At 36.6% G+C, this 16351-nt stretch overlaps 2 protein-coding genes across 10 annotated transcripts; one reads left to right on the top strand and one right to left on the bottom strand.

The window, feature by feature from the left end:
- Positions 1-1090: 1090 nt before the first annotated feature.
- Positions 1091-7971, top strand: Crebzf (CREB/ATF bZIP transcription factor). 8 transcript variants are annotated; one of them, XR_003300401.2, is made up of 3 exons: positions 1091-2394; positions 2606-2683; positions 3737-7971. XR_003300401.2 is itself a non-coding variant. In XM_077796880.1 (2 exons), exons 1-2 carry the CDS (start codon positions 1334-1336, stop codon positions 2619-2621), a joined length of 1077 nt encoding a protein of 358 aa, XP_077653006.1. In that variant the 5' UTR covers positions 1091-1333; the 3' UTR covers positions 2622-7971. The 8 variants fall into 8 exon arrangements, 2 of the variants coding, with proteins under 2 accessions (XP_077653006.1, XP_026240491.2); XR_003300397.2 differs by having other exon boundaries at positions 2909-7971; XR_003300399.2 differs by having other exon boundaries at positions 2606-3023.
- Positions 7972-9597: 1626 nt separating this feature from the next.
- Tmem126a (transmembrane protein 126A) lies at positions 9598-16304 on the bottom strand. Of its 2 annotated transcripts, none has more exons than XM_026384752.2 (5): positions 16250-16304; positions 14420-14518; positions 11524-11717; positions 10509-10623; positions 9598-9855 (listed from the first exon to the last, which is right to left on the bottom strand). In XM_026384752.2, the coding sequence occupies exons 2-5, from the start codon at positions 14509-14511 to the stop codon at positions 9663-9665; spliced, it is 594 nt and encodes a 197-aa protein (XP_026240537.2). In that variant the 5' UTR covers positions 14512-14518; positions 16250-16304; the 3' UTR covers positions 9598-9662. The 2 variants fall into 2 exon arrangements, with proteins under 2 accessions (XP_026240537.2, XP_026240536.2); XM_026384751.2 differs by having other exon boundaries at positions 9600-9855; positions 16185-16289.
- Between the last annotated feature and the right edge of the window lie 47 nt (positions 16305-16351).

Raw genomic sequence — 16351 nt, 5'->3', positions numbered from 1 at the left:
TTTCAGCTTTACTATAAATTACTGCAAATTCTGAACTTGCTTGGAATGCCTGCTCTTGCCTTGAACTCACCCATGCCTGGCTGTCTCTGACCAGATAGCAGCCCTCTCTGAAACTTTAGTGAAAATCTTGGCCTTCCCTGGCCAGATAAGACCCTCTCTGAGGCGCTAATGACCTTCATAAATTCTGATGGTGAGGCCAGCAAAAATATAAACTAGCCTTTGTGTTATGCTCCTCAGATTTTTGTTATCTGTAACCCCCATTTTGTGTAACTTTCTGGGCTATAAAGCTGGGCTGCAAGACAGTTGGGCTGCTATCTTGTTCCCATGGTTTTTGTTGGAAGAAGCATCAGGCTGGTGGAAATAATAAGCTTGCTTTAATTTGATTTTAATTGGAGTCAGTGGTCTTTTCTTGCCTACTGGTCTAACACTACTAACATGTCTTTTTCAAATAACTAATGTTTAGAAAAGCTAAATAAATAGGGAGACTTGTTCAAGTTTGAGAAATGAAACAAAACAAAACAAACCTCTAACTAAATGCAGTAAATGACTCCTGATTAGATCCTGGCTCAAAAGAAAATATCTACTATACAAAATTAGAAATTCTAAGAACCAATGAGGATATCTGAATAAGGCCCATGGAAGAGATAATATTAGTAAATGATTGTTAATTTCCTCAGAATTTGATTAAATAACATTATGTTTATGAAGGAGAATGTTCTTATTTTTAAAGACGCATACTGACGTATTTTGGGGTGTGGTGTCTTTGCAATTTAGGGGTGATACAGAGGAAAAGTATATGTGTGTATATGTGTGTGTAAATGTATGCATTTATTGCTTATAAACATTTATATGTAAATAAATCAAATATAACAATACGTTAAACGTTAAATTGTTGAGTCTGGCTATTGGGAAGTACTATTTAATTCGGAGGAACAGATCTGGGGTTTATCGCTTTTACCGCTGTTATTATGACATCATCAGAAACCTAGAATTACTGCCACCCCAAAGCACCACAAACTCTCGCGATACTACAGCCTGTAGGAGCGCGAAATGCGGTAGGAGGGGTGGAGAGAAAGACTAACTTCCGGCCTGGCCGTTGTCTGGGTGGCGCGGTCGAGTCATCGCTGGGCCTCACCGCTTGTTTCTTCCATCCCAGCCCCCCGCCCCGGTGCGGGGGGTCGATCCGCCGAGCGAGAAGGGAGGCGACGCGGACCTTTCCTATCGTTTTGTCTTGGCCAGCGACCCGTCTACCCGCGCTGGGGCCTGGGGTCCTTGGGGCCCGCGAGGCCCGATCTGAGGGGCCTGGGCCTACGCTGGCCCGCCGGGGGGCCCCATGAGGCATAGCCTGACGAAGCTGTTGGCAGCCTCGGGCAGCGATTCCCCGTCCCGCAGTGAGAGCCCGGCGCCGGCCGCGACCTGTTCTCTGCCCTCGGACCTGTCCCGGGCGGCAGCAAGCGAGGAGGAGACGGCGGCGGCCGGATCGCCCGGCCACAAGCAACCGCGCCGCGACGAGGGCGAGTTGGAGGCCGGGAGGGGGAGCCGCGACGGCGTGGCCGTGCGCGCGCCCTCGCCCGAGGAGATGGAGGAAGAGGCTATTGCCAGCGTCCCTGGGGAAGAAACGGAGGACATGGACTTTCTATCTGGGCTGGAACTGGCGGATCTGCTGGACCCCAGGCAGCCAGACTGGCACCTGGAACCCGGGCTTAGCTCGCCTGGGCCTCTCTCCTCATCTGGCGGAGGCTCCGATAGTGGCGGCCTGTGGAGAGGGGACGATGACGACGAGGCTGCGGCCGCTGAGATGCAGCGCTTTTCTGATCTGCTCCAGAGGCTGTTAAACGGTATCGGAGGCTGCAGCAGCGGCAGTGACAGTGGCAGCGGGGAAAAGAGGCGGAGAAAGTCTCCTGGAGGAGGAGGCGGTGGCGGCAGCGGCAACGACAACAACCAGGCGGCGACCAAGAGTCCCCGGAAGGCGGCGGCTGCCGCTGCCCGTCTTAATCGGCTGAAGAAGAAAGAATATGTGATGGGCCTGGAGAGTCGAGTCCGGGGTCTGGCAGCCGAGAACCAGGAGCTGCGGGCCGAGAATCGGGAGCTGGGCAAACGCGTCCAAGCACTGCAAGAGGAGAGTCGCTACCTACGGGCAGTCTTAGCCAACGAGACTGGACTGGCTCGCTTGCTGAGCCGGCTGAGCGGCGTGGGACTGCGGCTGACCACCTCGCTCTTCAGAGACTCGCCCGCCGGTGACCATGACTACGCTTTGCCGGTGGGAAAGCAGCAGCAAGACCTGCTGGAAGAGGACGACTCCGCGGGAGGAGTGTGTCTTCATGTGGACAAGGATAAGGTGTCGGTGGAGTTCTGCTCGGCGTGCGCTCGGAAGGCGTCGTCTTCTCTTAAAATGTAGGGTCAAGTAATCTGCTCTTTATCCGCGTTTACCCCTTTCAACTCCCTTACACCATGTAAAACACCTTAGTGGGACATCTTCACTGGACACATTACAGAGGAGGAAAAAAAGTAATAATGAATCCTTTAAGTGTTTAGCTAAAAGCATGAATGTGACACTGTAACCAACTCCTAATGATAACCTGTGACTATTAAATCTCTCTGACAGTTTCTTTTTTAGGTGATTTCCTTCCTGCCAGGCTCCGTTGTAGGGGTTACAGAACAGTCGTTCCCGCCTCACAACCTGGTAAGGATCCATCTCTTCACGTAACGCTCATGCTCTGCTGCTTAGTCTACTTTAATGGGCAACATCTCAATTTGTGTGTGTGTGTGGTTTTTTTTTTCCTTGTTTGGAAGGTGGGAGGGGAATCTAATTTGGGCCCTGTCCACCCTGGAAACAGACTTGTGCTGGTCAATGTATTTAAGATGCTTCTTCTGGTTGAAATAGCTGTTAATGTGTCCCCTTGTTCAGACTTGCGTGTACCTAGCTCTTCTGTCCCCAGTGTGGACATGGCCTTGGATGACATCGGTTCCAACTGTACACTGAAACCTGCTTATAGAGATACAGTTTGGAGACAGTGAAACAGGTGAAGTTGAATGGAAGTTCCGAGTTGTACAAGGTGCAAATTGGAATTCCAAATTTAGAGCAACTTTTCAGAGGTTGACAATAAATATTTGAGGCATGCACAAATGTGATAGCTTTTTTTTTGCTGGAGATGACAGAAATCTCTTAAATATTCAAGATTGCCTTTTAGTTTTCACTAGAAGATCTAGAAATACAATCTATTCAGATATAGATTTTAATCTTTCACCATTAGAGAAGTTGGAAATTAACGTACTTCTGTGTTTTAACTAATTGGATGAAGAATAAGAATGGTTAATGAAATGTTTTGTTTTTTTTTGAGGACCAGCACAGTGATTATCCTATCACTGTGTATGAACAAATTGTTGAACGCCTTTATTTTTGTTGTATTAAAATTTTAGGTTAAATTTTTGTATGTATGATTAGATATTGAAGATTGTGAAATGTGAATGAAAAAGTGTAAAGTGAGGCTTCACAAAGAATCTCTCTATTTGAAAAGTATTAACTGTATTTAAAAATACTTTTTAAAATTGAATGGTTCTGGCCACTTAATGATATGATTGATGCTATTTTTCCAAAGAAGGAACATACTCTTCCCTTTAAGTACTCTTAACTATTGATGTCCTTCAGTGTAAGAGGCAATAAATTCTTTGTGAAACATCACTGTTTGATAAAGTATATACGTATTTAGCATCCTTGTTTTTCTTTGTGCTAAAGTGGATACAGCTGTTGGGGCAGAAGAGACGGGACCAGCTGCTGGCCACATTTCCTGCTTTATTTTAAAAGGTAGTATAAGAAATGAGGAAAAAGAGGTAACATCAGGGCTTCTGCTGTCTTTTATTTTTGAAATGTTCATAATTAAAAAATATTTTCCAGCAGTCCAAAGATGTAAGTTATCTTACACATGTTTTATTTTGTTGTTATTTGGTTATGGAAATGGACTCTTTGTTCTTGCACAACTGTAAATGTTTTTTGCTAGATAATACAGTTTGAGACCTATATCGGTCTCGGTTTCCAGTGCATCACAGCATATTTTGTAAAATCATCTACTGCACTTCAGCATGAATGGGTAGTAGCCAAACTCACAACCTGGAATAATGAACCTGCTTATATAAGGGCAGGAACAAGCCCCTCACAATGCAGCTGCATGGATTTTTAGTGCCTACTGAATTTTTATATATATATATATATAAGTATATACATATATATATATATATGTACACACACATACACACACACACATAAACCAAAAGTAATTGGAAAAGATTATTTGAAATGACTAATTTGTGCTATCTTTATGAAATATGTTAAATGTAGCTTTTTGAAAGAGAAGCCTTGAATTGAAATTTAACTAATACTTGAACATTTTTGTATATATTTCTTTGTATATAATTTTGTGCAGTACCAATGACAAAAATACGGTGTCATAATAAAACCAGGTTTGTTGATCTTTCAGTCATGGGCTCAAAGAATTTATTCATCTCTAACATGACCTTGGAAAATAATGAATGAAAATAGGAAAAAAATGATTGTTGTTAATGCCGACTCTGGGTCTTAATCAAAAGGTTCTGGAAGCAGTAAGTTCGTTTTTCTAAAAATTATACCATTCCCTTGGAATATTTTCTTCCTAACATCCGTGCTTTTACTGCATTATTTGAAGTTGGGGGCTGGGGAGAAACAGTAATCAAAGCTTTCTGAATTGGGATGTTTTGAAATTCCAAGTATAGATTTAGAATGTCATTTTATAAATGGCAATTTGGGGAATTACTTGATTAAGAACTTTTGAAAATGGAAAGATTAGTATTATTTTTAAAGCTGCTTTGTTAGGTTTCTTGTGTTTTATTAACTGTCTTTTCTCAGTTTCCATTTCATTATTTCTTTTCTAGTTTTGGTGACTTAGTGATTTTTGTCATTTTTTTACATCAACTCATGGTCTTGTTTTTACATGGTAATTGCATGTATTTAGGACCTACCTAACAGGGCTTTAAATAAATTTGGTCATATTTATGTGTAAGCACATTTTACTGTAAATGTTTGGGTTTCTGAATTTACAACAGATGTTTATTTCAGTATGTAGTAAACAGTATCTTAAAGTGTCCTATTCACTACTTGTTAATTAAAAAAGTTATGATTAATAAGAAACTGTTGTCTTACTATTTTTAGAAAATTGTGTTCTGAATGATTAGTATTTGGATAAAGGAGATTTCTGGAATATAAAATGATTGTTTGACATTTTCAGGTTTGATTATGTTTACTTTAATGGTTAGAAACAATTTAGTATTTGGGGAACTTTTGTCCTTTTTTCCCTTAATTATTGTGCCTCTGTGGTAAAATGATAACAGACTAAAGATATAACTTTTGAATACGGTGGCAGAAATTCATACATTAATTGAACTAACACATCATATTGACCTATTTCTATCATATTGACTTACTGTTTTCTGCACTTTCTTGACCAGACTTAACTAAAATGTAATCACACCTCTGATATATCCAAAGAAGTATTCAAAATATTTTAAATATTTGTGCATTTTATAATCACTAAATTAATCTCTCTCTCTTCTCTTTAAACAGCATAGCAGTATCTGCAAAAACGAATCTTTTCCTACAACCTGTTAACTGACTGGACTGATGGTAACAAAGTAATTGTGGGAGCCATGTCGGTCAAAAATTTGGCATCTGCTGAAAAAAATGAATGCCATTTTCAAGTTCCCAAATTACTTCTATACTGATTTCACTTTCCAGAAATGGAGATATGAAAAGATTCTCTGGAATGCTTGAAAGACTTAATAGAAATACATGAGACTAAGTTAATTTTGGAACAAAATTATACTTTTCTTTCATGGGAGTGATACTCAGTTCTTTGCATACTTTTTAAACATTGTAACCATTGGAGAAGAGAATTATAGTATTTGATCAAATATTTGATATATTAGATTCTTTAATAATCAAGAGCACATTCTATGGAATTACTTGTAGTAGACTGGAATTACATGTAGTGGACTAGAATTACATAAACAGGCCATCAGTGATTACAAAGCATATAAAGAGTTTGTATTTATTTCCTGGAACATAAGAGCTAATTTGGAGGACAGATAGACATCTTGCTGAGTAGAATATAAAAGTTAATGTAAAGTTCTTAACTATAAAGGGTAGTTTTGTTTAAATAGATGCATTGATTTGCCTGTAAATTTTGAAAAAATTATGACAAAATGTATGGGTAGTTATTTGCAATCTAGGGTAACACTAGGATGTGTGGATTCTGAGATCATGGATTCTTGAGCTTTTTCTGAGTACTTGATACTGTGTTTTTTTTTTTTTTTAATATTGAGGTTTCTCATGAGTTTCTACTGTTTTATATTAAAATCTGTAGTGTTATATAAGGGCTTTAGTATTCTGGATAATGGGAGTGGCTTTTTCGTGGCATATGGTTGTTTTACAATATTTTTCTGGTTTGTTGTAAGTATGAAAAAAAACTCAAAAACTCTGGATTGTTTTATCTCATTTTTGTTGGGTTAATACATTTTCTCACCTGGTTTGGACTGTCATTTTAATGACTCATTTGGGAATTGTGTAGATGATAGAAGAGGGAAAGGGTAGGAGTTAGGCTGTTTTTCACAATAGCTTTGAAATTGGCCTTTGTGTGTTATTATTCAAAATGTATTCGGTCTACCTAGTTTCTTATAATCTAAATGTTTTAGTTGCCTGTAAAGCCATGCAGTAAAAATCATTCCCACTGACTTATACTTAAGTGGCTAATGCTCCTAAAGGACAGGTGATTCTACAAGTAAAGATTTAGGTGCCAGTAATTTTTGGTGAGCATTGATTCCTATTACTTTGATACAATACAAATTGGATAATTCATCAATAATGAGTGATTATCTTTTTAATATATATAGTTCAGCATTTTGATGGCATAAATTAAGGATCTCACCAAATTAATCTGATGACTCTTCAAAGTTTAATAGATATTAAGATACTTAGAAGTATTTATTCCCCCCTCTCCACTTGCTATCAGTACAGTTTTGAGACCCTTCTAAATGTTTATATTTTTTTCCTGAGCTTTTTTTCATTTAGTTACCTTCTAAGCCAGGGGTTCAGAGGGGAAGGTCTTCCATTAGAAACTTGAGAATGCTGTTTGGTCAGCATAGTATTTTTCATATTTGAAGCAGAATACTTTTATGTGTACTCTGACTATTCAGCCACTTCTTCTTGTTTATAAAGTACTAATTTATTGTTGACCTAAAATTATTAATTTTGCTCAATTTTCACAACATTTAAAAGTCTAGTCACTAATTATTTGGGACATTGTATAATTCTGCTATTATAACAATTTGAATTTTATTGATAGCCCAGCTTTCCTTAGAACGTGCTTCAAAATTTTCTTTCATGTATTCCCACAAGATCGATTTCTTAAACCACTCTTGACTCTTCAGTGTTTACAAAAAGTTTAGTATGACCCTTTAAAGCCGTTTAACTACATAAAGTGAATTGTAAAAGATTTTAAATAGTCTGTCTACCCTGACTAGACTGAGATATGAAGAACTGCTTTCCTAAGGGAAGCAGTTCTTTAAAGATCAGGCAGCTCACAGCAGGTTCACATGTCATGTATCTGCCTTCTGAACAAAAATTCTGGCAGATCTATAGCAACAGAGAAAATATTGCTTTTATTGCCTATGTTGCACATTTCTTCTAACTGGAAAGATGATTTGAGAAATATGTAGTAGAGGATAGATGTTAGAAATCCTTTTTGACTACGGAAACCATTATTAAAGATTGTACTCATTTACAGATGGTTTATCAGGGAGTAAATATTCTGGAACAGTTTAAAAAAAATAGTAAGGTTATCTAGTTGATAAAGGAGTCTTGACTAATTTGTATTTCTTATTTTTGAAGTAAGGAATTTTAGTTATTTTCACTGCGATATAGACTATGCTTTAAAAGTGATAAAATGGAGAACTTGGATCAAAGAACCTTTACCCCCTGTCCTTTTTTGTGTGCGCACGTTGGGATTGAACCCAGGGCCTTGCACATGCTAGGCAAGCACTTTACCAACTAAGCTACAGTCCCCAGCCCCAAACCTTTCCTTTTGATATTTTAGCTTGTGAAAGAAACAGGTAATTTCTTTTGCCTTTTAAATTTTTACATACAATTTTTTTTTTTGATACTAGTACTAGGGATTGAACTTTGATGTTTTACCACTGAGCCACCTCACCAGCCCCTTTTTTGTAGTTTTTAAATTTTGAGACAGCCTTGCTAAGTTGTTGAAGCTTGTAGTGAACATGCAATCTTCCTGCCTCAGTCTCCCAAGTTGCTGGGATTACAGATGTGTGCCACTGTGTCTGCCTTTTCTCCTTAGTTGTAAAAGTAAAGCATATTTATAATAGGAAACTTGAGAAATCGAGAAAGAAAGCAAATAAAATCACTCTGTAACCCAGAGGATAGCCACAGCAAACATTGTGCCACATTTCCCTTGTGCAAGTTTTGTTTTTTTTGCTCCAATTGGTATCATTTCTTACATCAAAATGTGCCTATTGGAGGAACAAATCATCTTTGCTTTTTGAAAAGCTGAAAGTGTATTTGTTAAGTCACTTGAATTAAATTTTGGTAGCTGTTTTCTTTAAATAGGCTAAGCATACAGTGCTTAACATTTAAGTCACTATTTGGAAGTAAGTAGTAGTTGAGATAGGATCAGGAATGATATTGGATGGGTAAGATTTGACTTGGTACTCTTCTGTGGTGACTGACTTGCTTCATAAGAAAATGCTGGTCTAGATGTGCACTGTCCAATTCTGTAGCCATGGATCCATACTTCAGATGCCAGTGGCTAACAGAAGATGAGTATTATCTAACATCAGGTTGGACAATACTGATTCAAGGTTCTGTCATAAGAAAATGGCTTAAAGAACTAGGATGAGAAATATTTGGAAGAATACAGTAAATTACTTTAAATACTTTAAACGGTTTCTTCATGAATGAATTTATGAAGATATTTCAGAAAGCAAAATAAAGCAATAGGAAGAATATATAGTTACCATTTGAGTCCCTGGTGTGTCATGTGCTATTAGTTAATTTACTTATGTAATACCAGCCTTCAGTGAGGTAACTGATAAGGATACCAAGGATTAGAAGTTAGTTAACTTGCTTATTAGTACATATATACTAAAAAGAGTTGTTTAAAAAGTCTGATGATAAAGAACTATCCCACATTAGATAGAAGCTTTAAAAGATAGACTTTGTCTATATCTTATAAAAATATAGCTTTCTGAGAATATAGATTAGCATTGATGTCATGTGAGGAAATTTGTAAGTTCTAAAATTTTAGGAATTAATGATACCTATGGAAACACTCTGAGGAAAAAAGTAAAAGTAACATTTGCTATATAGATTTTTGTTTTCATTTTCCTGTTTGACTTTGTGAAGTCTTCGTTGAAAATTGCTGTATATTTTCTTGTGTCCAAATTCAGTGCTGAATGTATTAAGTGGGTGTCTTGAGTCCAGCCTTTGTTGCCTTTGTGTAACCTTTTGTTGTAGGTCCCAGAATTATACCTCTTAAGATAAATTACAAGTCTACATTTATTTTTAACATTAAGAGAGACAGGTTATCTTCACAATTTTATTTTGTATACACATTTGCTCTAAATCAGTGAATTTCTAGGCCTGGTTCAGGTAACTGAAGGGCCTTTATAAGTACTTTATATTGTCTAGACCCAAGGTATGCTGCAAACATAGTCTGAAGTAAAATGGGAAATAACATCTTTCTGAAGATAGGCTTAGAAATTTTAATCCAGTAAGTTAAGGTGTTTCCTTTCTCTGGTAGCAGGGCTGATTGATACCTGTAAGAAAACATTAAGAAATCACTATAGAATAGAGTTTTGTATCAAGTGGCAAACCTATCTACAATATATAATAATCCTAAAAGTCTTAAGATAAAATAGATAAAAAGATTAGGAAATGCTATTCTCGTTAGTGGCTATTAGTACTAAAAACTGCTTTGTTTTCTTTTTTGCCTCTTTCTCCTGGTTACTCTCTGAAGGCTCATATAGAATGCTGATACAAGAGTTCAACAGAGACATGGGAATTATTTGGGACTAACATGGCTGTAGACATTCCTGATAGAATTTTCCTTTAGTACAAGTGCTCAAACTCTTGAACTATTTTCAAATTAATTTATTGGTTCTTTTAGTTATACTTGATAACAATCCAATTTGATATAATTATAGAGGCATGGACTACTATCTTTTTGTGACTTTTAAAAAATTTATTAATTAGTTATACATGACAGTAGAATACATTATAATATATCATACATAAATGGGGTATTTTCAAATTCTTGGTAAGTCCAAAGTGGTTAAAGAAAAAGCAAATCTTCTAAGCAAAAAGGTAACATTGCCTTTCTTCTAAATCTAAATATATTTGCTGTTTTAAGTTCTGAGTTTTCTAGGTATATATTAAAGGCTTTCAGTAATATAAGAAAACAGAATCCTACCTGGCTGCTAGGCCACCATTTATAGGTATAGCCAAGAAAACAGGATACAGACCTCCTAAAACTAAACCAACAAGTCCACCCCGTGTCACAGTACAGGTTTCACAATTCAAATCACCTAGAAAATAAATAAATTAGTTTTGGAAATTTTGGTCATGATAGTTAAAGCATGATTTAAAGAATACAAAGTCCACTTAATATTTATTTTCCGGCAACAAAACAACAAATGCAATTCTGCAACATAACTAGAGGTTGGGGATACTTAGTGGTAGAGTGCTTGCTTAATATGTGTAAGGCCCTGGGTTTGATTTCCCAATACTGAGACAAGAAAAAAAGGTATAATTTACATGTAGGGAAAAGATACTCATCTTAGGGAAAAAAATTCTTCAATTGGAACTGGTCTTGGATATAATCATCTCAAGATATGGGCTGCTTCTAGATTTCTGCACTTGTTTTGTATCAGACATGGGCTAATATTTTCATTCACTATTCAGTGGGCAACAGGTTTGTTTTGTTCATACAAATTCCATAGTGGCCATGGGAATTCAAAGTACTCATCCAATTTAATCAAATTTGGAGAACTTAAAATCATTTATCAAAAATTCTGTGACTCAAAATTTTACATATGGTAAAACTTAAAGTTATTCGTTGTGTTATATATGCATGTAATGCTTTAAGAAATTTACTACATAAAGAATCTTATTCCCATAAAGTATTTTTTTCTCTAAGGAATTTCTCTATAGAATATAAATTTAAAAAGAAATCTAAGGCAGTGAGCATTTTTGTAAAACATTTTCCAAACGTGCCGGGGGGGGGGGGACACCATAATCAGATAAAGTATTCAGAACTGCTGTGTATGTGCATTTTACTTTGTTGGTAGGCCATGCTAACATGAATTCATTGCCACATAACAGATTATCGAGATAGTCTCACCCAAACACTGCATATAGTTATTTGATATTTAAATTGAAAATAATATTTGAGGCAAAGTCTTTGGTAATAGTAAAATAGAATTTACCTGTACTCAAAGGTAAACTTACAAAACCTTTGAAAGATGCATTTGCTGTCAAAAATGGGAGCACTGCCATTGGTAAGCTAGCAGCTATTCTGGCCTGTGTTACATGCAAGACACGCCGAAAAAGACTGTTTGCTATTAGGCCACAAAGAGCAGCATTAAGTCCAATATATGTGGATCCATGTTCAAGTAGATTCCTGAGGGTAAGAAAAAAATAATTTTTTGGTTCCACTGTGAACTCTTCCATTTTGGCATTACTAGGGCTTTGGGAATAACTAGACAACATCTATCCTTTACAGCTCCATTAAACCAAAACCTTAAATCACTGTTTTAGACTTTAATACTAAAAGACTTTTAAATTTGGTCAGTACTTAAGGATAGGGTAATATAAAGTGATACTCTATATCACTGGGTACTTTAATTGACGGATATATTGATGTTTTGAGACAATAAGTGGGAGAAATGGATTTTAAGCCAAGATTGTGTATGAATTTACAACTCCCATTCTATTCTTTTTTGGGAAAAACAATACCTAAAATTATCACTAGATATTGGAAATACTCCAACCGAAACACTTCAGCTTACTACTTAGTTGCTATCTTCAACACAGTTCACCCTCTTAAATTTCTTACTAGTCAAACTAAGCCACACAATATCCCCTCTAACCTCTTCAGTTTATACTTAAGACAACTTTTCTAGGAACTCCTAGTTAATTTCCTATATTTTATAGGGTATTACTATTCTTACATGGTACTTTATAATGATGTCTATCATTTCACTCACTGAGAACCTATTGCAGACTTAGTGCTAAGGCACAAAAAATTCTCTTCTGCCTTCAAAGATTTTATAGTTGACTAATTGTCTAATTGTTAAGAAGAAAGACATAAACTTGATAGAACAAAGCCTACAAAAATGGTTTGGGAACTTGGGATATACAAGATATCAAAGAGTGTGATAAGAGTTTAGAGAACCTACCAAACAACCACAGAAAACATGGAAATGTGAAAGGCCTGTTTTTTTTTTTTTTTTTTTGTGGAGGGTTGAGGAAATGGGACATATGAGCCTTCTCTGAAGAATCTAAGTATTTATTTCATCATAAAAATATATGTGTACTATCCTTGTTTTAATCATAGGAACCAGTGCTTAGATAATAAAACAAGTAGTAAAACTGGAATCTGAAAAGCAAACTGTTTTCTCTCAACCAGATTTTAATTTTCTATGGCCAAAGTTAAGGTTTTTAGGCCAATTCTTTTGGTTCAGCCAGTTTTCCAAACAAGTTATGCACAACTGAAAACACAGCTAACAGGCTGGGGATGTGGCTCAAGCGGTAGCATGCTTGCCTGGCACACGTGTGGCCCGGGTTCGATCCTCAGCACCACAAAGATGTTGTGTCTGCCGAAAACTAAAAAGTAAATATTGAAAAATTCTCTCTTTTAAAAGAAAACACAGCTAACTATCAGGCTCATTAAATATAAAAAAGATCAAATTTAGCAAATGGCAGTGACATACGTGGAACATGTGATTATTGTATAGATTGGAAAGTTTTATGTTATAAAATGTTTATACAGTTCAGAACATACTAACTTAAGCATAGTTAATGGTCTGACAATGCACAAAGGGGTGAGGATTCAAAATTAAAAGATAAAACGAAAATATAGAGAAAAAGGAACAAAGAACACTACTACATGCCACTGTTTGAAAGCAATTTAGTATCTTTGAACTAAATTTTCACATTTCAGTTTTAGTTCACTTCCCAGTATAATTTGGTAAAGGACCCAGTGATTGCCTACTTTTTCAAAGTTGCTACCATCTCTTTATTTCCTTGTGTCAGTCTATGGTTTTCCTTACCTTGCTTGGCTTGGAAACATCCTTTTTTGCTCTATAAGTTTTTCTCTTTACCTCAAGAAAAGTGGTATGTAGTGGTGGGGAGGGACAGAAAACCTTTAAAATCTCACCCAGTTCTTATTACTGCTCTTGACTTTAGGTTCTCCCTTGTTGAGATAGTTAATAGCAAGGCTGGAATTTGTGTAGTTATCACACCTGAAGACAGTATAGCTCCAAAATGTATTTTAAATCCTTTTTTCATTTCAACTGCCACCACTCTGCACCCTGTACTCACCAATATAACTATGCCACTTTTTCTAATATTTCTTTTCCTTCCTACCTTAAATCTGTTTTCTAAAAAATGTTCATTAGGAAGTTTAATTGGATCACATTTTCCTCCTTAAAACTGTTCTGTTTCCAATGTCCACTTCCCTTGTATTTCAGTAACATTGGTTCCTCAAATATGACAAACTCTTTGGTATATCCTATTCCCTCTACCTGAGATTCTGTTTCTCTTAATCAGGTTAGCTCCTTTTCATTTTAAATATATTTTCATTAGAAAGATTTTAATTGTTGAAGTCTAAGAGTGTTTTCTGGAAGTGTACTGTAGTTATCTTCGTTGTCTTCAAAGACCATATGTTTCCTATATTTTTCTCTTTAATCATATCTTAAAAACCTTTAGCCAAGATCCCATTCCCATAAAAATATATACAGCCATATTTTTTAGACAGGTAAGTACACTGATCGAAATGAACTGAGAAAGAGTTTCGTTATTTAAATGAGTCCATGACTGTTTACATACTGCTGTACTCCAAGCTAAAATTAAAAAATGAATCATGATACAACTGGATATGTCTGAAGACATGAAATCCAGCCTCAACTTCCACAGTTTAGCTTTGATATTGAATAAAATGGTTAAGCTCTTTGGGGCCTCAGTTTTCTCATCAAAGCAAGAAAAGGGTTTAGTTTTTCCTTTTGATAGTCTATGTTGTTCATACTTAATCCACGTAAATTTGAGATAACAAATCAATGAAAACACACCTGGAAAAAACATTTTTAAATTAAAGGATCCTACCTTTCTGCTTCTGGTAGTAGTTCAATTTTTCTGGCTATGATATCAAAAATTGACTTTTCCTTGATAGTATCATGTGGTTTATGATTTTCCATCTTGACCCTTAAAAAAACATGAAAATGAAAAGCAATACCCAAAGCTTCTAAGAAATACAGTGTATCTTTGTAATCTTAAACAATATTTCCTGAACAATTCACAAATAGCACTAAACACAGAAGACTTATAAAACCCTAGCCAATATTAAACTTAATAACTTGTTTCTTTAGTAGATATCATGAAAATAAGGTAGTGTAGGAGAACATGTTTGTAACTAAAGGAGTGGTTAGTATTTATAGCATAAACAGAACTACAAAACAAGGCAAATAACCCAATAGAAAAATTGAGAAAAGATTTGAACAGGCACTTCACAAAAAGACAAAAGTCAATAAATGTGAACAATATACAACTTCAGTATCACTAGGGAAAAATAAGACCACAGAAACCAATAGGTACCCATAACTTAGCTAAAATTAAAATCTGATGACTTCAATTACTGGCAAGAATTTAGTGGAGCTGAAACTTGTGTGTTGTGGGTGGAAGTGTAAATTACACCTAAAGTAGGTACCACCACTTTGGAAATAATTTGGTATTGGGAAGAAGATGCCCCACAATTTGCTTTTTAGTATACCCTAGAGAAAGGGCCAGCAAACTTTTCCCGAATGGGCCAAAAAACAAAGATTTTAAGCACTGCGGGTAACCTATAGTCTTTATTGAATTTTTAAAAATGTAAAAAATTCATTCTTGGCTGGATGGAAACAAGTTTTAGACTGCATGTGGCCTACATTCCAGTAGTTTGTTGATCTCTACTAGAGAGGGTCAATGTCAGAGTAGGGAAATGGTGAATTAATTTTGGCATAAAGCTTCAGATTCCAAGTTAACAGTTAAGAAAAGCAAAGATTTAGGGACAACATGGTTTTATGTATCAGATTGTCTTGTTTCACTATCACTATTCATTTACTTAAGATTATAGCACTAACAAATATTTACTGGATATGTTTAAATGTAAAACTCATTTAGGTTACCAGGACTCAAATTTTTGAGGGCCTTGGCTTCAATAATATGATAGACAAATCTCTTCCATGCAGGAGTACTGGATGATTTTTTATGGGGTGGAAGAAATTATGTAATCAAACTCAGTGTGATGTATATGTAAAAAAATATTTTCTTAGGATCTACAGCCTAATGCTACCACTACTTTTCTGTTCTCTGCATATTGGTGAGGTTCTTAGTTCTGTGAAACAGTTGTTTGTAGCACAAGTCACCCTTAATTGGGTAAAAGTCCTGACTGGATAGCCCCCTATGAGCACTGTGTCCCCATTATTAACAACAAAAAAATCTATTCAAGGCACTGCCACCTTTAAATACGACAAACATTCCAAAAGGTATTTTTTTTGCACTATCTCACATCACCCTCGAGAGCTTCCATAGAAAGGCAATGGGTAAAATAGAGACAAAATTAGATTTGGCTACGGTCACCCTGTAAACTGGCAGTAATCCCGGGGCTAAATTATGTCATAACTTTTTTTTTTTTAAACTTCCCCCTATTGACTTAGTTTAAATATAGGGTCTCAACTTCTAGGGTGGAAAGTGAAATGACAATTCCGTAAGGTCGCAGCCCCTCCTCCATTGTCTCGTTCCGGTGCTGCCGGTGGATAGATAATATGTCACCACATCGTACTTATCCGGTCACCAGGATATTTGCTTTACCCCTTTCCTAGCGTGCCAATACCTGCTGCTCTCCTCCCAACAGCCGGTGCCTCCCCTGTTCTACCACGCCGGGGCTTAAGATACAACCTTTACTCCGTTCCTCCCAGCGCAGCCATCTTCGGCAGACACGTGACTCGGAGGTAGCAGCCGCTTCCTGTTGAGTGGCTTCCGGCCGAGGGAGAGGCTGGG

This window comes from Urocitellus parryii, chromosome 4 (genome assembly GCF_045843805.1).
Source record: "Urocitellus parryii isolate mUroPar1 chromosome 4, mUroPar1.hap1, whole genome shotgun sequence".
Lineage (NCBI taxonomy): Eukaryota > Metazoa > Chordata > Mammalia > Rodentia > Sciuridae > Urocitellus > Urocitellus parryii.
Note: the sequence above shows the minus strand (reverse complement) of the source record. Positions and strands in the feature narration are given on the sequence as shown.

Excerpts from the sequence above, each read along its gene's own strand:
- Tmem126a (XM_026384752.2), bottom strand. The coding sequence starts at position 14,511 with ATGGAAAATCATAAACCACATGATACTATCAAGGAAAAGTCAATTTTT. Across the intron at positions 11,718-14,419 it reads CTACTACCAGAAGCAGAAAG|GAATCTACTTGAACATGGAT; the intron begins GTAGGATCCTTT and ends TCTTACCCTCAG. Across the intron at positions 9,856-10,508 it reads AATGGTGGCCTAGCAGCCAG|GTATCAATCAGCCCTGCTAC; the intron begins GTAGGATTCTGT and ends GTTTTCTTACAG.
- Crebzf (XM_077796880.1), top strand. The coding sequence starts at position 1,334 with ATGAGGCATAGCCTGACGAAGCTGTTGGCAGCCTCGGGCAGCGATTCC.